The sequence below is a fragment of the Trichomycterus rosablanca genome, chromosome 20, assembly GCF_030014385.1.
Source record: "Trichomycterus rosablanca isolate fTriRos1 chromosome 20, fTriRos1.hap1, whole genome shotgun sequence".
NCBI classification, from domain to species: Eukaryota; Metazoa; Chordata; class Actinopteri; order Siluriformes; family Trichomycteridae; genus Trichomycterus; species Trichomycterus rosablanca.
In genome coordinates, this window is record NC_086007.1 from 11,215,655 (window position 1) to 11,233,750 (window position 18,096).

The 18,096-nt window shown below is 41.7% G+C and overlaps 1 protein-coding gene across 1 annotated transcript in view; it reads right to left on the reverse strand.

The window, feature by feature from the left end:
• Positions 1-413: 413 nt before the first annotated feature.
• Positions 414-18,096, reverse strand: part of ankrd13b (ankyrin repeat domain 13B) — a 39,238-nt gene continuing 21,555 nt past the window's right edge. Inside the window, exons 3-15 of the mRNA XM_063016735.1 lie at positions 16,737-16,861; positions 12,547-12,592; positions 9,777-9,920; positions 9,424-9,637; positions 9,184-9,250; positions 8,393-8,474; positions 7,826-7,890; positions 6,489-6,625; positions 6,206-6,363; positions 4,249-4,425; positions 3,852-4,015; positions 1,694-1,770; positions 414-609 (exon numbers count right to left, since the gene is read on the reverse strand). Of these exons, the coding sequence (XP_062872805.1) occupies positions 414-609; positions 1,694-1,770; positions 3,852-4,015; positions 4,249-4,425; positions 6,206-6,363; positions 6,489-6,625; positions 7,826-7,890; positions 8,393-8,474; positions 9,184-9,250; positions 9,424-9,637; positions 9,777-9,920; positions 12,547-12,592; positions 16,737-16,861 (1,652 nt within the window). The remainder of the gene's footprint in view (positions 610-1,693; positions 1,771-3,851; positions 4,016-4,248; positions 4,426-6,205; positions 6,364-6,488; positions 6,626-7,825; positions 7,891-8,392; positions 8,475-9,183; positions 9,251-9,423; positions 9,638-9,776; positions 9,921-12,546; positions 12,593-16,736; positions 16,862-18,096) is intronic.

Sequence of the window (18,096 nt, forward strand, 5' to 3'; positions counted from 1 at the left end):
CTCATCTCAATAAGAGTGCAATTTAGATTTGTGCAAAAATGAAAACCAAATGTGTATACAATGCAATTCTGTAAAAAATGAAGAGTTTTGTAAACCTCTCTGGCTCAGAAAGTGAGGGACGTGAGCCTTGATCTGTGTGAAGCTCTGATCATGCTTAATGAGAGATGCTAACATCGCTGCTAAAGCTTAAGCTCTGTTTACCTCTCAGATCTAATTATTTATACACTGAACTGACTGAAATGATTGCGTGACTTGTGGTTGTAAACTTGTTAAAGTGAACAGAGGCAGATTCCCATGATGCTGAGTGTAGTTAGTGACGGTTGAGCCTCAGGCTGATGGAAGAGATGGGACGTGACGTGGAACAGACGCTGGATCATTACTGCACAAACTGGACCTCCTATCCCTGATTCCCATCACTTCTCCATCAGAGAGAGCTGTATAATGCGCTGCAGCTCTTCCTCTTCTTGTCTTTGCCGGAGCTCCGCCTCTTCCTGTTCGCGTGCCGACAACTCCATGGCGAGGCGTAGCTGCTCGTCGTAGGTGCGAGGTGTCTCGGTGGTGGGCGTGCAGTCAGGGCTGGACTCAGGGCTGCTTATGTGCTGGGAAGTTCTGGTTAATAAAAAAAAAACTAAGATTTGTTTTAGGGTACTCGGGTTCAGGTTTTAGTTGTGCCACCAGCCTGGTGGGGCACTCTACATACACAGTTGGCTGTCTCTGAGGAAGAAAAGGTTAGGATAGGGTATCATCTTGCTGCTACTCCTACTTGACAGGCCCATACTGCTCTATACTCTAGGGAGCAATGGTACTGGTAGTAGAAATGAGACAACCGCACAGTAGTCTCGTTGGCAAAGCATCATTTCTACTGAGCTTTAATGACATTTTATCAGACAAGGACCAGACACACTATGGCTGAAAGTATTTCGACTCCTGACCAAAAAAATATTGTGACCTCTATGTGATATTTTCAGCTATAACAAGTCACTCTTCTAAAAAGGCTTCTTACAATACTTATGTAAGTCTGTTGGAATTTGTGCCCTGTCAGAAGAGTATTTTTATGGCAGAACAGTGATGTTGGTCAAGAAAGCCTCAATCGACGTTCCAGGTGAGGCCTTCATAAAACATGGTTCCTATAGTGAAATATGGTGGAGGCTCACTATTGATTGGGGGTTGCTTTGCTGCTTCTGGTACTGGGTGCCTTAACTGTTGCACGGCATCATACTGTAGAATCTGGAGACTACTAAAGAATTTTGGAGCACATTGTAGGGCTCGGTGTCAGAAATCTGGGTCTCCTTCAGGGGTCATGAATCATCCAGCCGGACAATGACCCAAAGCTTGCTTTAAAAGTTTCGAAGTGGTCAGCAATGAGTCCAGATCTAAATCCAATTATATATACTAGTGAAACGAATACAAAACAGCAGTTTTAAAATCGGAGAGATCTGGAGCAGCTGGCAAAAGAAGAATGGTCCAGAATTTCAGTAGATATGTGTAAAAACCCATTGATGGTGACAAGAAGCGATTGATTTTAATTTTGTGTTACCAAATATTAAATTGAGGGTGCCATTAACTTTGTCTGGTCCATTTCTGGAGTTCTGTGTGGAATTATAGCAGATTTGACCCTCAGCTTATCTGTGTTGTTACAATACAAACAACAAAGATCTGAAACTACACAAAAGAAAAGATACTGACTGCAGACCTTTCCAGTCGGCTGGGATCACATGAGAAAGGATGAGTTCCTGGCTTACTGTTGGTCAGAGCCTCCCAAATCGTCACCTGTAGAAAAAAAACAGTCAAACTGACAACTGGCAGTAAAATGCTTTGTGACTGCTCGGCCACATTAGTAAATATACAAAATTGGACAAAAAATATTACTCCAGAATAAAACTAATGTTGAATGTAAAACGTGTAGAAAATTTAAAATAAAAAAATACAATTAAAATATAAATTTAAATTAGAATTACAAAAACAAGCAACTTAAAGTAGAAAAGGGAAACAAATGTGTAAAATGACAAGGAGGAGTTGTGCAATAACTGAACATAATACTATGTACAAGTCTATATATACTGTATATGCATGCATGCATATGCATATATACACACGTACATACATCTATATGTTTACAGTCCATTATTATCAATACTGTTATAAGAAGCAGTATAAAGCACGTTTATGCACCAAAACAGCACAGTGACACAGTAAATACATTCATATAGATTTTTATAAGCTACACCTACCATACAGATAAACATTGTGGGTATACAGTTACTGAATGTAGCCCATCTGTTGCTCTTTGTCACTTTCCTATACCCCACTTATCAATCAAAAGAGACTCCAAAGGACCACTTTGGCCTCGGAATTGCTCTACCTTTTTTAAGTCTCTCGCAATTGGGTTCATTCTTCAGCACTGCAGGTGTTTCACCTTCTACACCGTTATAAGAAGCTGTAAAAAGCACATTTATGCACCATAACAGCACAGTGATACAGTAACAAATATTCAGTAAGCTATACTTACTGAGCACTTTGTTAAGTACACCTGTCTGGTATGTACATTCATGACTACATGAGATTCACCTACCGTACAGATAAATGTTATGGGTCAGGGCCGGCGCTAGGGGGGGGCTGAGGCAGGCATTGCCCCCCCAAATTGTGTCTTTGCCCCCCCAAGCACAATGCAAGCAACGGCTATTTTTAAAATTATCTCTGAACCAATCACAAAAATGCATTTTGTTTTACAGTGTGAAGATATTTCCTTGCTTATTCCTGATTGGCTCTTTGAGTCATATAAAAATCGGCAGACTGCCCCAAACAGTTCAGTTCGGCAGTATATGTTCTGTTAGTGTGAGCGAGAGGCAGGTATACTGGTAAACACTTTTTTTTAACAGAATTAGTATTCTTTTGTTTTCTTTATATTTTAATTTCCCAATAATATAAATATTCTCACTCATTCCTATTTCCACGTTTGAATATTCTCAGTCTGTGTGTAGGTACATTTGTCAGCTTTGACTTAAATTTGTATTAAAGCCTTTCAAGAAATAGAGTTGTTCTATTAGTAATGGCAATTTAATTAAGGGGGCGTATTAAAATGAAATACAATTAGATAATCTTTTTTCTCCATTTACATAATCAACATGTATTTTTTAATCATTGGGTTTTAAGTTTAAGTTCGAAAACATGCATTTTTATTTCTTTACCTCATACATCACTTTAAGCCAGTATCAATAGCTTGGCTGTCATCATTCATGCACAAATCAAGCCTTGAATATATTTCTGGCTTCAAAAACATGACTATCAACATGCCCCCTCATTAGGTTTTACTGCCCCCCCAAGCAAAGCAGTCCAGAACCGGGGCTGTTATGGGTACACAATTACTGAATGTAGCCCATCTGTTGCTCTGTACACTTTGTCCACTTTGTCACTTTCCTATACCCCACTTATCAATCTAAAGAGACCCCAATGGACCACTTTCAGCACTGAAATGACACTATTATAGTAATTATTGATGTGTAATTATATGGTAGTGTGTGTTCTGGTGTGAGTATCAGATTTAGTATTGTTGAAATTTTTAGAACTGGCCTCTTTTTTGGAAAACACACCTTGTTTGTACTCGTCGTACACATTCTTATCACAGGACGCCGCTGGCTTTATATGTTTGGTTGAAGCCTTATTCTACTCTCAGCATTTACACTGAGATGTTTAAAAATCCCAACAACAATCCTGCACCTGCTATGTTTATATAGTACTGAAAATGGTCCTGGTCCACCAGCTAAATGTTTCTACTGTCTGCTCTCTGACGCACTTTTGATGAAGCCTATCACAGCCATGTTATGTGTTTATGTGTTATGTGTTTGTCTGACCTGATCATACTCTGATCCTGCTTCCAGTAGACTCTGCTGGATGGCAAACTGTAGCAGATCATCCTCTTCCTCACGCAGGCGCTCTCTCTGATTCCCTCCCAGTATACTGTAACCTCTGGGAGCTTCAAACACACATGCTGGAATTTCACCAGCACGGCATGAATCTGAGGTAAACACACATGCACACATGCACACACTGTATCAGTGCTACCAGTAAAAAGCAGGATTGATGCAGCTGTATAAATGGTTAACATACACTTGTAGGTAACATGTCTGTTGGGATTTCAGTCATCTGGAAAATGAAGATCTGCTAGGTGAAATACCCAAGCATGTCGCTTACAAGTGCATGTAAACTTCTGATTTAAACTGTATTAGTAGAAGACAGGCTGCTTCTTACTGGTGGAACTGGAGCTGGACACACTGGATGAGTCGCTGCCTGGAGATGGTGTCTCTGTCCTGGGACTTTCCTTCTGTCTGTCTGCTTCCCCCTCAATTCGACCCATTCCTCCCTCGTCACAGACATTTAGGTTTCCAAAGGTGATCCGTGCATTCAGGATGTGATAGATGGGGATTTCTGAGGTGAGATAATAAGTGCACAGCAGTCATTTATTCATTCATTCATTGTTTTTTTGATAAGGGTCCAGAGTGCAGGATAAAGAAAAACACACTGGACAGAGCATTGATCCACTGCAGTGCCTAGTGCATAGCAGTAGTGAGGGAGTGGATTTAATGTGCTTTATTGACTATATTATTATTGTTATTATGGGACGGGTAGCCTAGTGGTTAGAGCTTTGGGCTACCAGTCAGAAGATTGCCGGTTCAAATCCAGGCTCTGCAGCCACTGTTGGGGCCTGTCTGCTCCAGGGACACCGTACAATGGCTGACCCCAGCTTATTTTATATGTCTGAGTCAGGGTTCAGGATTCACCTTCCTTCCACTGCAATAGACCAACTGTCTGGTCAAGGTGCTGGCACAGGTGAACTCTATTTCCTCGGCTGCTCCCCTTAGGGGTTGCCGGCGGATCGTGATCTGCATTATTAATTTGGCACAGTTTTAAGCCGGATGCCCTTCCTGACACAACCCTCCCTATTTATCCGGGCTTGGGACCGGCACCACAATGCACTGGTTTATGCATCCTAGTGGCTAGATACCTATAGGGCAATTCAGTGTCTCCAATTAACCTGACTGCATGTTTTTGGACTGTGGGAGGAAACCGGAGCACCCGAAGGAAACCCACGCAGACACGGGGAGAACATGCAAACTCAGGACCTTCTTGCTGTGAGGTGACAGTGCTACCCACTTAGCCACTGTGCCGCCCGCTGGCACAAGTGATGGAGGTACAAAAAAAAGCTCCTTTGTATAAACAGATTGTTTTATGTTTGTCACAGGTAAATCTTATATTTACTTTCTGTAGATCTTGTATTTACTGATGGTAAATACTCCCTGGCCGTGGAAAAATCCATCCCATATGAAAGACTGGGTGTTCTCCAGTAATGGATTGTCCATAATGCAGAAATGCATTAAATATGCAATTAATAAGAACATGACCAAACTGCCAAATTGGCAATAAATCAAAAAGCATACATGTCAGATGGAGCGCTATAGCACTGTGGCCTCACAACAAGAAGGGCCTGGGTTTGATTCCCTGGCCGTCCTTTCTATGTAGAGTTTGCACGTTCTCCCTGTGTCTGTGTGGGTTTCCTCCAGGTGCTCCGGTTTCCTCCCACAGGTTAATTTCGTAAGTGTGAATGTGTATGTGTGTGTTTGCCATGTGATGGACTGGCAACCTTTTTGGGTCCATTCTATGTGGAGTTTGCTTGTTCTCCGTGTCCGTGAGGATTTCCTCCTGGTGCTCCAGTTTCCTCCCACAGTCCATAGACATTCAGTCAGGTTAATTTGAGATACAAAAATAATTTTAGTTGTGAATGTGTGTGTGATTGTTTGCCCTGTGATAGACTGGCAACCTGCCTGGGGTGTTTTCTAACTTTCGCCTGATGAATCGGAACCATCGCAACCCTGACCAGTATAAAGCGGTAGTAAAACAGACTCCTTTTTCTCCCAATTTTTTTAGCGCGTCTAATTTTCACTCGATTGCGTTATGCATCCTCTCCACTTGTGCTGACCCCCGCCCCGATTGAGGAGAGCGAGACTGTCACACGCCCTTTCCGACGTGTGCTGTAGCCGACCGGATCTTTTCACCTGCACGATCGGGCGAGTTCATATGTGGATCAGCCTTTGTGTATGGACAGCCACACCCTGATCAACACATTATCCCTCCACTCTGTGCAGGCACCATCAATCAGCCAGCAGAGGTCGTAATTGCATCAGTTATGAGGTCCCTGTCCGTGCTTTACCTATTTTTATAGGAAATCCTGGAGGAAGACGGAGAGTGATGAAGTCTCGGAGCTTAGCGAACAGGGCGTTGGAGATGGCCATGAGGTCGATGATGGGAGCCACCTGCTCAGCCAGAGACAGAGGATGAGACTCGCACAACCAGAGCTTAGCCTTGAACCTGGAAACACAGGGCGACAAGGTAAAACTTTGTTTTAAACTACACGTCACCAAAGACGTCAGTGTTAGAGTGACACACATGTTTGAGTTATTAGATGTGTTAGCAGTTAGATTTTACATAAGCACCTTTGTGTTTTGGTGGTGAGTTGGCAGGGCTGACCAATATCTTTTTGGTACTGACTGGGACTTGGATTAAAGTATTCCTCTGCAGACAGGGCTCTGGTGTTTGTCACTGGGCAGGACGTCTGGGTCACCATTGTTTGCTGTAACACACACACACATAATGTAGAACATATTACTACCTGGCTCCCCCAAATCCTAATAAGCTGGTGGTTTATTTACTGTAAATGTGGGGTTGTATAATATTCACACACTATCAAGACATTCCTTATATTTTTCAAAGCTTGCTGGGGAATGGTTTGGGTGAGGAGTTTGGCGTTCCTACAGATGCGATTGGGGTTATGGGCACGGACTGAAAACCTGTAGGCTAGAGTAGTGGTTCTCAGCCAGGTGGCTAAGGCCCCCTAGGGGGTATCAGTAAGTCTAGAGTCTATAAAACAATCCCATTATTTTACATTAGCCTAAAATATATGCAGTTCCACGGGACCACAGAACACATTAACAGGTTTCCCATACATTCTTATGGGAAAAAATACCTTAAAACTCAACGCCTTTTAAACTCAATGCCACTCCCAGAACCAGGTACCACTGTATTTTATTTGTTCAGTTACATGTATATTTGATTCAATACCAGTATTATTTGGTGACTTTTATTATGAAGCAATCTCCTTATTTTTATTGAAATTAAAAGCTCGGAAAACAAAATTACTTTCTTCATGAATACAGGATTTAGTCTTCAAATGCTTTTTTTTTTTTGTTTAGTACTCAAAAGTGTCTATTAATCTGGACAACAGGTCTAAATTAAACTGAATGAGGTGTAAGGCATAACAAAGCCAATGTAATGTCCCCATATGTGACTGCAGGGTCTCAAGAGGTTAAGAAATCTCATGAAGACCAGCTCATACTCAAGCCAAATGCAGAGGGAAAAATATTCCCAGACTGCCAAAACAGAAAATGTCATTAATACACTCCAAACATAGAAACTGGATATTCCCAGAATAATAAAAACACATGACATGCAAGTGCAGAGGCTGAATGTTTGCTGGATGATGTGGGGCAGGATTAATAATGTTTTATTATTTCATGTTTGTTGTTACCACTGGTTTATTCTGGTCAGGGCCACAGAGGGTCTGGTTTTCTCAGAAACACTGGGCGTAGGGCGGGAATACACACCAGACAGGGCCTTGATACATTGCAGTGCTTTGGACATTCCCTTCCCCAGACATAGCCAATCATGTCCAATCATGTGTAGACACCCGGCTGGCAGATAACACCTGTTGAGATTCGACCCGGGTCTCAGTGGTGGTTGGCAAGTGTAATGGCTTACAATAAAGTACACTTACCCCATTGGTGTGCCCCATGTGTTGCTCTGCAACGCCCAGGAAAGACTGGAGTGGAGTTTTACTACCTAAACAAAAAGAACAAAGAATCTACACTTTTTTTTTTAGGAAAAACACACCTACGATCCCAAAGCGTTCAGGACCACAGAAACAGACTGGGTAAAACCAATGTATAGTTGTGCCAAATACACTATATGAACACAAGTATAATTCTAATTATTGAACTCATGTGTTTCAGCAACAACAGTTGCTAATAGATGTAATAAATCAGTTATATAAAGGCAATTACATGCTTCCAGCTATATACTTCCAAAGTTAGACTTAATACTCTACACTGTTGGATCGATCCCTCCACTGGGGGACTGAATTTAAAGCATTTTACTGCTAGTTATACCATGTATGACCTGTAGGTGACAAATACACTTTGATTTGATGTGATTTGATCTGCCTACCGTGCCCTAGTCCACAAAGCAAGATCTTGGTTTACAGAAACTCAGTGTGTTTGGCTAGGGCACTTGAACTTAGAACAGGTGTCTACATATTTTTGACCACAATGTAAGTCTTTCGTACTTTTGGGTTTGGCTTTGTGCTGTTCACCGAGATGATCGGTCCGCGTTCGGGTGATCAGCTCTACGTTGGAGGCGCAGTACACCTAGAACACAATAAACACAAAAATATGTAAATTATACATTTGATGCTATTGATCTGACATTTTTTCCTCGTAAAAGCTGACTACACATTCTTGTTGTTGAAGCTGTAAATATAAACTGCACTATATGTATACACCAACAAGGCATAACATTATGACCACTGACACTTAAAGTGAATACCAGTTATTATCTCTTCATCTCGGCACCTGTTAGTGGGTGGGATATATTAGGCAGCAAGTGAACATTTTATCCTCAAAGTTGATGTGTTAGAAGCAGTTAAATTTGAGCGAGTTTGACAAGAGCCAAATTGTGATGGCTAGACGACTGGGTCAGAGCATCTCCAAAACTGCAGCTCTGGTGGGGTGTTCCCGGTCTGCAGTGGTCAGTATTTATCAAAAGTGATCCAAGGAAGGAACAGTGGTAAACCGGCGACAGGGTCATGGGCGGCCAAGACTTATTGTTGCACGTGGGGAGCGAAGGCTGGCCCGTGTGGTCCGATCCAACAGACGAGCTACTGTAACTCAAATTGCTGAAGAAATTAATGCTGGTTCTGATAGAAAGGTGTCAGAATACACAGTGGATCGCAGTTTGTTGTGTATGGGGCTACATAGTCGCAATCCAGTCAGTTAGGAAGGTGGTCATAATGTTATACTTAATCGGTGATAAATATTTAAGTGCATATGTGTTGTGCTTTAGGTGTAAAGGCAGTACCTTGGCTTCATAGCCATTCACCACCTCTGTTTTCTCACTGCACCAGCCAAGAATACCCGTCTTGTTCCTGCAGACAGAGGTAAGTTTATCAAGCTGTTCTGTCATGAATGTAACCAGAAGTGTAAAACATGAACTTAAAATCCTAATATAATAATAAAAAACCCTCTTTGTGGCTGGTGTTTCCAGGATAGACTCCACACCCTGCTCAAGTGAATGAATGAAAGACTTCTTCCAACCTACCGTTCGAATGAGATGTTCTTGGTATCCAGTTGGGTGGTGACAACTGGCGCCGAGAGGCGAGCAGCTACCTGCTCATCGCTTGGTTGCAGCACCCCCAAGAGGCCGAGAGTGGCACTGTCGGGACGAGAAGAGGGCGAGGACGGGAGGCATGGCAGCGTCTCACAGAACACCAGCTGTCTGTCGTGGTCCACCTCCATCACCATGGCGCTGGAGTCTGAGCATCAGGAGGAAAGGAAGACGTGATACAGAGGTAAGCAATCTATGGCAATTGAATCAATTTAAAAATATAGCAAGAATACTTTGACCTATTAAAAATAAAAAAATAGAATAAGTTTTAATCAGCCTTTAATAACCTTGTCCCTTAAAGATGAAGCTACGGTTGCCTCGCTGCCAGGTCATCTGCTCAAACCCCATTAGTGTGGTGTCCACCCGCAGGCACTGGCCACTTTTCCACACACGATACGTGTCGCTCGGACAGATCCGCGACACCAGAGGCACTGAGGTAAACACAAACACATATTTTGCAACTGTTTTGCATTATAAAGATTAAATCCCATTAAGTTTTAAAAAAGTCAGATCTGACCACTGTTAATAATTAATATATAATAAAAGACTTGGAAGTAGCATGCATAAAAACCATTGTCAACAAGGACATCTAAGTACAGTACATTGGGAAGCGCCAAAGCACTATTCTGAACCATGCCATCTAAACCTCGACCTATTTGTATTATATCCTGCATAACTAGGGTCCTACTAACTTACCAGGAAAGTGTGCTTAATTTCACAGATTTCACAGATTTTTACATAAAAGTGACATTTCACAGCAGTCATTAAATAACACTCATAAATTGAATGATAGAATAAAAGGAAACTACAATACACAGCACAGCCGACCTTTATAGTTGAATATAAACCTAGAACATCCAGCGATGGTCTCAAATAAGAAAATTCACTCCCACAGAACTGTTTGGAAATTACCCGTGTAGTGTTTTTAGTTGCTTTAGAATTCAACATCTTGGACATTTTGACTAACCGATTGCTAACAAAGTTGCTGTAGGATTGCTAGTGTAACAGATTTTTCTGTGGTGTCGTGTGCTGACAATGTTTGATGTATGTGTTAACAAATTGAAAGCATTTTGTCCCTTTGTGGATTCCATAATCAATGGAAAAGTGTGCTTCTCTACACACATGATCATCTCTGTGTTGTCTGTGCTGCACCTCAAAAGAACAAGCCTGTAAACTATGCTGCTTTTGAAAGTTTGTCTATTTACAGTTTATTTCTTTTTTTATGGACTCAGCAAACTCTAAAGATGCTCTGTTACACTAGGACCACCTCACAGTTCAAATTAACTAGTAAACGTGAGGCACTAGTAAATGAAAAACGTTAAATCGCTAAACACAAACATTAAATGTTTGAATTTCACAGCAAATTGCATATTACACAGGAAAAGGTTCATTTCACGCCCAGTATTGCGGTGACTCCTTATCTTGCCTTTTCTTCCTCAGACACATACAGTGACCAACCAGGTCTGTCCTCAACTGAGTTTTAAACCAGTTTTTTTTTTGACACCATCTCAGAACACTAGGGGCAAAGCAGGAATACACTATGGACAAGACAACACACACTAATTCTGTGAAATCTAGGTACACTTAGAGCAGTCAATACATGTATAAGGAGGGGGACGAAAACCAGAGAACCCATTGGAAGACCATGCAAAAGTCCCTACAGACAGTGGCTTGAGGTGAGGATCAAACCCAGCTCCAAAAGAGCCATGTTGCTTTGAGTCTGTGTATTGAGGATGGTGGTGTCCATCCTGTTGGTGATTCCAATGGTGAAGCCTAACCTTCACTCTTAGCCTCAAGTTATTCCATTAACAAGAATGTAAGTATTTAGTTATTGAACCCAAAAAACAATGTCAGCACACAAGCAAGTCAGTAAACACTGATTACCTCAATTTTATTGGACTTCTTGGACTTGGAACAAAACAAAATAAAAAATAGAGAGATGGGGGAGAAGTGTGGCAAAAAGATGCAGATGGCACTGAGCCCAGAAGTGATCTCTCCAACTCCTGCTGAGCCTCCACCAACGCTCACTGATACAAGAAACTCTCTCTGGTATATGCTTCTGATTGGTCTTGGACTATTGTTTTCCTGCCCCAATGTACCCGTACTTCCCCCTTTTTCCTCCTGAATTTAACTCCACATCTGCTTGCACTACCTCTGTTCTGGCCAAGGAGCGCTATAGACCATCGCACACCCTCTCTGACATGCACCCAGTTGCCAGCCGCTTTTTTATCACCTACCAGTTTTGGGTTCCCACACACAGCCTTATTGCATACAGAGCTTCACGCTATGCTCTATGTGCCAACCCCCCTCCCCTTCCCGCCCAACATACTCGGGCAGGTGCCCTGACCCGTCCCAGAGATTGTTATCATAGTAGCAGCGGGAGAAGACGTTTGTGTGGATGCCCTCTGTCTATAGATTGCCATCCTGTCCGGGGTGTGTTAATGCACTGTGTCCAGTTATTCAGGGGAAACTGGACCCACTGCACCTCTGACCAGGATAAAGTGGTGGTAAAACATGATAATAAAATGACATGAAATGAAAAATAATGAAATATAGAAACTTGATGGCACAGCTAGTAGAGCCAGTGCTGCACAGCAGCATAGATCCTGGCGACCTGAGTTGTATTCTTGCTTGTGGTGACTGTTTGTGAGGTGTTTTGTATGTTCTCCCTGTGTCAGCAGGGCTTTATTAATACTCTGACCAGTGTGTTTTACTTACTATGTTAACAGGTGATTGCTTTTGATGGCTTTGTGTTGATGGCTTTGTGTTGTTGGTTGTTAGAAGGATGTTCCAAATGTAAAAATCCAGCATTCCCAAGCACACTAGGTTTTTATAGTAGTGTAACCAGAAATGGGTGTCAGTTTTGGACCACATGACTGTTGGGCAGTGATTGATAAAACCTGATAACCTTGTACCACCACATACCCATATTGTTAATGCCACAGCTGTGCTCAGAATGTCGACCAGCTCAGTCTAAACATCCAGACGTTTATATGATACCACATGCATGCTCTAAGTATCAATAATTAATAAAATGCAAAAACACTGTGTACATACCCCAGCTTGTGAACTCCCATTTCATTTCCACATAAAAGTCTTGAGCCTGAGAGAGAGGGAGAAAGAGGAAGTGGGGTGGGTTTGGGGAACAATAAAAAGTAGAAAGGAGACAGATGGTTTATAGGGTTTATATAGGATCTGTTTGGTGAGATAAGCAGAGCATTAGGCAGGATGGAAGGGTTCAAGTATTTCTTGTGGACAAAGATGACTCATAAAAATCAGGAAGTGCTCAGGGACCGACTACACAAGACAGGATATTTGCACTAGCAAAAGAACTTTATGACAGATTAGCATGTGGGACAGGAACCAAGTTGGTGGCTGTGGTTTACTCGTGTGTTGTGGTGTCACATATGAGGACATTACATTCTGGCTTTGTTATGCCTTATTCCTTGACCTGCTAAACTTAGACCGATTGTCCCCATTAGTGGACACTTTTGTCTGCCATCTAGTGGTAGCAAAAGTACTAGAAAACGAATAAAGTTTGTTTGTTTCGTTATTAAGATTTTAACATTATGTTTTACACTTTGGTTACATTCATGACAGAAACGGTAGTTACTCATTACACAAGATTCAGGTTATATCAAACACAGTCATGGACAATTCAGTAACTCCAATTCACCTCACTTGCATGTCTTTGGACTGTGGGAGGAAACCAGAGCACCCAGGGGAAACCCACACGACAACATGCAAACTCCACAGAGAAAGGACCCGGACCACCCCTTCTGGGGATCGAACCCAGGACTTTCTTGCTGTGACAGTGTGCGACAGTGCTACCCACTGAGCCACCGTACCGCCCAACTAATAAGGTTAAAAACAAAAGGAATAGAAAAAATGCATTGAAAAAATCAAAGCTCGGGTCTCAGGAGGTTATTGTGTTGGTATTTCTTTGAAAGACAGAAAATGTAAACAATTTTGCTCAGCATTCAGCTTGAGTGGTGCAGTAAAACATCATCAAAGTGCTCAGATGAGGCCGCTCAGGTGGGGCAGCGGTAAAAACACACGCTGTTCACCTGAGCTGAGATCTCGAATACATCGCATCGAATCCCGGCTCTACCAGGCGGCTGAGGCTGATCAGCCACATGAACAACGATTGGCCTGTTGTTCAGATAGGGGGCGGGATTAAGCCGGATGGGGACTCTCTTGCAGACTAGTGCGATTACGACCTCTGCTGGCTGGTTGGTGGCGCCTGCACGGAGATGGGAAAGGAGTGCGGTAGAGGGTGTGGCTCTCCGTACACAGCGCTGTACTGCACTGCACTCGTCAAGTGTAGGTGATAAGATGTTCGATTGCTGTGCATGTGTCGGAGGGGGCGTGGAGCAGCCTCGTCCTTCCCAATCAGGAGCAGGGACCAGCATTAGTGAGAGGATGATTGACGGGCAGAAATTGGATGTGCTAAAGTGGGAGAAAAAGGGGGGAGAAAAAAAAGTGCACAGATGAGACAAATCTGCATTTGTGTGGAATAACCGTCAGATTCACTCTGAAAGTGTCCACATGTATCTGTGTTTGCTGGATTTTTCTCACTGTTTCACTTTTAAACTTGTGTTACAGCTCAGGGTTCTGAGAAATTGTAAGAATCAGTTTTTTAATTCAGTGTTTTTATATTATATTTGTGCTATTTTCAGTGTACATTAGCCTAAAATACATGCAGTTCCACGGGACCATGGAACAGGTTTCCTTATGGGAAAAAATATACCTAAACTCAACACCTTTTAAACTCAACGCCACTCCCAGAACCAATTGACGTTGAGTTTCAAGGTACCACTGTATAACCACACTTGTATATCCCACGTGACTATAAATGACAAACAGGGGCTTTATAAACTTTATAGCAACATATTCCACAAGCTGTACAGACTACGAAACTCAAAGATTATGTAGGCGGCATGGTGGCTTGGTGGGTAGCACTGTCGCCTCACAGCAAGAAGGTCCTGGGTTCGATCCCCAGGTTAGGCGGTCCGGGTCCTTTCTGTGTGGAGTTTGCATGTTCTCCCCGTGTCTGTGTGGGTTTCCCCAGGGAGCTCTGGTTTCCTCCCACAGTCAAAAGACATGCAAGTGAGGTCATGAATGTAACCAAAAGTGTAAAACATGACGTTAAAATCCTAATAAACAAACAAACTGTGCAAGCTAACACAAAGAAGTGATTTTGTAAATAATTTTAGCATTAAGCATCCTACACGGCCGGACTGGGTTCTTTTTTGTTCCTTTTTGCACACAGAAAGCTAAAGTATTGTGCTGTAAAAGACTGAGCAATTACAAAGAAACAAAACAGAACAGAAAAATTCTAGCATCAGTATTAGCTGCCCTCAAATAGAATTGTAACTTGTGGAGTTAGACTTACATTTACAATTACTGAATTTAGCTGATGCTTTTATCCAAAGCGACTTACATTTGTGACCAATTACAGGGCAAGCAACTGAGGGTTAAGTAGCAGCTCAGGAGCCCAACAGTAGCAACTTGACATTGGTGGAGCTTGAACCAGCCACCTGCTTTTCAAAGCAACTAACAATTGTGAACAGTATAGACAGTTAAGAGCTTTGCTTAAGGGTCCAACAGTGACTACCTGGCAGTGGTAGAGCTTGAACCAATGACCTACTGATTACTAGTCAAGTATCCACTAAACTACCACTGCCCTTTGCCCAGTATTAGCTCAGTAATGTTTATTGTTACTTCTGTTTACAAAGTTAAATGTCAGTCTTATCGTTTTCTGTGGCTTACCAAATCATATACGCTTAAGCAGCACATGAGCCTGCATATGCCACTTTTACCAGCCAAGCCAAGAGCTTTAGCATGGCAAAGTGCAGACTTGTACTGTGTGTAATTGGAGTAAAATCCATGCCCAAACCACAAAATATTATACCGACCAGGATTTCAAATCAATACACCACCACCGGTACATGTAGTATGTGGTTTGTGACACAGCATTTAGTGGCACTCCTATTAAAATCAATTTGCTTTGCTAAGTTAAATGTATATGTGTTTATTTTATCCAAAGCAACTTAAAATTTAGCTAGACAGTTTGGTTAAATACTATCAGCTGGACAGGCTCACAATTAGTAGCCAATGGTTCGCTAACTGGTGTACAAGTACCACTGTAAAGCATGCCAAGCACCTTAAGGTGGTACTTTTAAACTGGAACTGTATTTACAAAATCAAATGGTTTAAAATCAAGAGCAAGGTTTTAATATTATATTTTCAATAAAATTAGTGTGTTGTAAGTGTTGAATATACATATGCTGTGTGGGCACAGTCTCAGGTCCTTCAGGACTTATTTGCCAAGACCCGAAGTAATTAATACCCCATAAAATTAAACATAATGACAATCTGAAGGAAACAGATGCTTGAAAGAAAGACGAAGCTGCAGATCTTATACAGTAGTTGCACTACAATAATTGCACTACTAGTGCTACCAAGCTAAAAATGTATGTGTGGCATGTATGGTTTACATACTGGCAATACTGGGTCTTAAAAGTTGCAGTACCACTGTGCATTAATCAATAAATCACTAAGCTCCATAGAGAGCAGCAGCCTATCTCTCTCGCTCTCTCTCTTTCTCTCTCTCTATCTATCTATCTATCTATCTATCTATCTATCTATCTATCTATCTATCTATTCTCTTTATCTAATAATATATACTAAACTCTTTTATTGCCTGACAAGCAAGACATCATAATTTTATTTTCCTAATCCATATATTTAAACACCATCTCATTATTTATTTATCGCCAGTTGCACTTTTCTCTTTCTTGGCACAGTTGTGGAGCTGTTTCTGCTGGAATCAGAATTGATGAAGTCTTGCACATCTCACAATGAACATCTGAACATGCTCGTCTCTGTTGTAGCATGCTAGGAATTAAGCTCGGATCACCCGAGTGATGACAGACGTTAAACCTCCTGCTGTTCTGATAAACCATTAACACCCCAGGCTTTCATTCATTGCTTTTGGGAGAAGCATTAACCAGGCTTAAAAGGATCTCATATGTGAGGGCTGAGACTAGTACATGGTGTCTGCATTGTGTCATCAGAAGGTAGAAAAAATGCTTCTATTTCCATCTCATATTTAAATTGAATTAAAGACCAAACTGTATTACATTTCTCTTGTTGTTAAGATGCACAAGAGTCTATTTGTGATCAGTCGGTTATTAGTTTTCAGTCAAAGCTACACAATCTGCTGTGTGTTGCTAAATGCTGACCTGCTGCAGTCTCTCCAGTAGACGGGGGATCTCTGCCAGTCTCTTAATGGTGCGCTGGTAGTCCCGGTGACACAGAACCAACCGTACCAGCTCAGGATCTCGTAAACTAATGGCCTCCTGTATAACTGTTCCAGAAAAAGAGGTGAAACAAAGAGAGAAACAGTTCTGTAAATATTTGCACTTGTGCATAGTTACATTGCTGGGAAATATTATTTGCCCTTCACTTAAATGTAAAGATAACATGAGTAAACACCAAATGCAGCTTTTACAGGCTGATTTCACTTATTAAAGATGAAGATTTAGTCAAAACCAAAGTGTTTTACATTGTTATGTAGGCAGATCTTAGCGTAATGTTCTTTGCAGAATTGTTTTAATTTAGCTACATTACGGGTTTTTGAGAATGAACTGCTGATTGACTCCAGTGTTTAGCTTTATGCCAGACGTAAAAGGGCCAACGCTTCAAAAACGTTTCACCTGTGACATGTCAGTACACAGATTATTATCCCAAAGGTTTTGGGGGTCATATAAATGTTTTTGGCAAATACAAGATGAGTTCATGTTTCAGCAGTGGGTTGCCCTTTGCAACTCTCCCATGGATGACACAGTGCCTCATTGTGAAAACGTATACATTGACTTTAACTGAGACACGTTACTTATAACTAGGGCTGGCACCAATCCGATACTCTGTATCAGTATCAGTCCGATATTGGCCCAAATCACTGGATCAGATATCGGAAGGAAAAAAATGTGCAATCTGATCTGATACTGTTGCTTAATGTAAGTAACACTTAATATAAATAACACAATGTAAATAAGGCCACTGTTTGTGTGTAAAGCAAATAACACACGAGGGTACGCTCCAACGGAGCCGGAGCTCACACAGCAACTGCTGTAACAAGGTGCATCTTGATGACATCATTACCATGTGCCACTGATCTACAACTCATCTGCAACAGCCATTCAGAAATTAAAACACACTAATCTACTTGAACTTTTAGCATTTTAAAAAATCATCTACTACTGCCACATCTAAAAACACTGTTTAAACACAATAAAAACCGCTTTCTAAATGATAAATCGCTCACCTGAGATAAAGAAAACCTATCTTGTCCCGACTTATAGATATCTCACATATCTCCCTAACCCTAACCTACACTGTTTCCCCGATTAGCCACAGATGTCCTCTTCAAAATCCAGAAGGGTTTTTTAATAAGCGCGCTTTGGTTTTTAATAATCTAAAAACGTGACAAACTCTGCTTCAATTCTAATTGGTCCATCGCGTTCGATTGACATCTACATCTTCCAATTGTAGACACTTTGGACGACACGCCGTAAAGCCAGATGTGTCACGTACAACAGC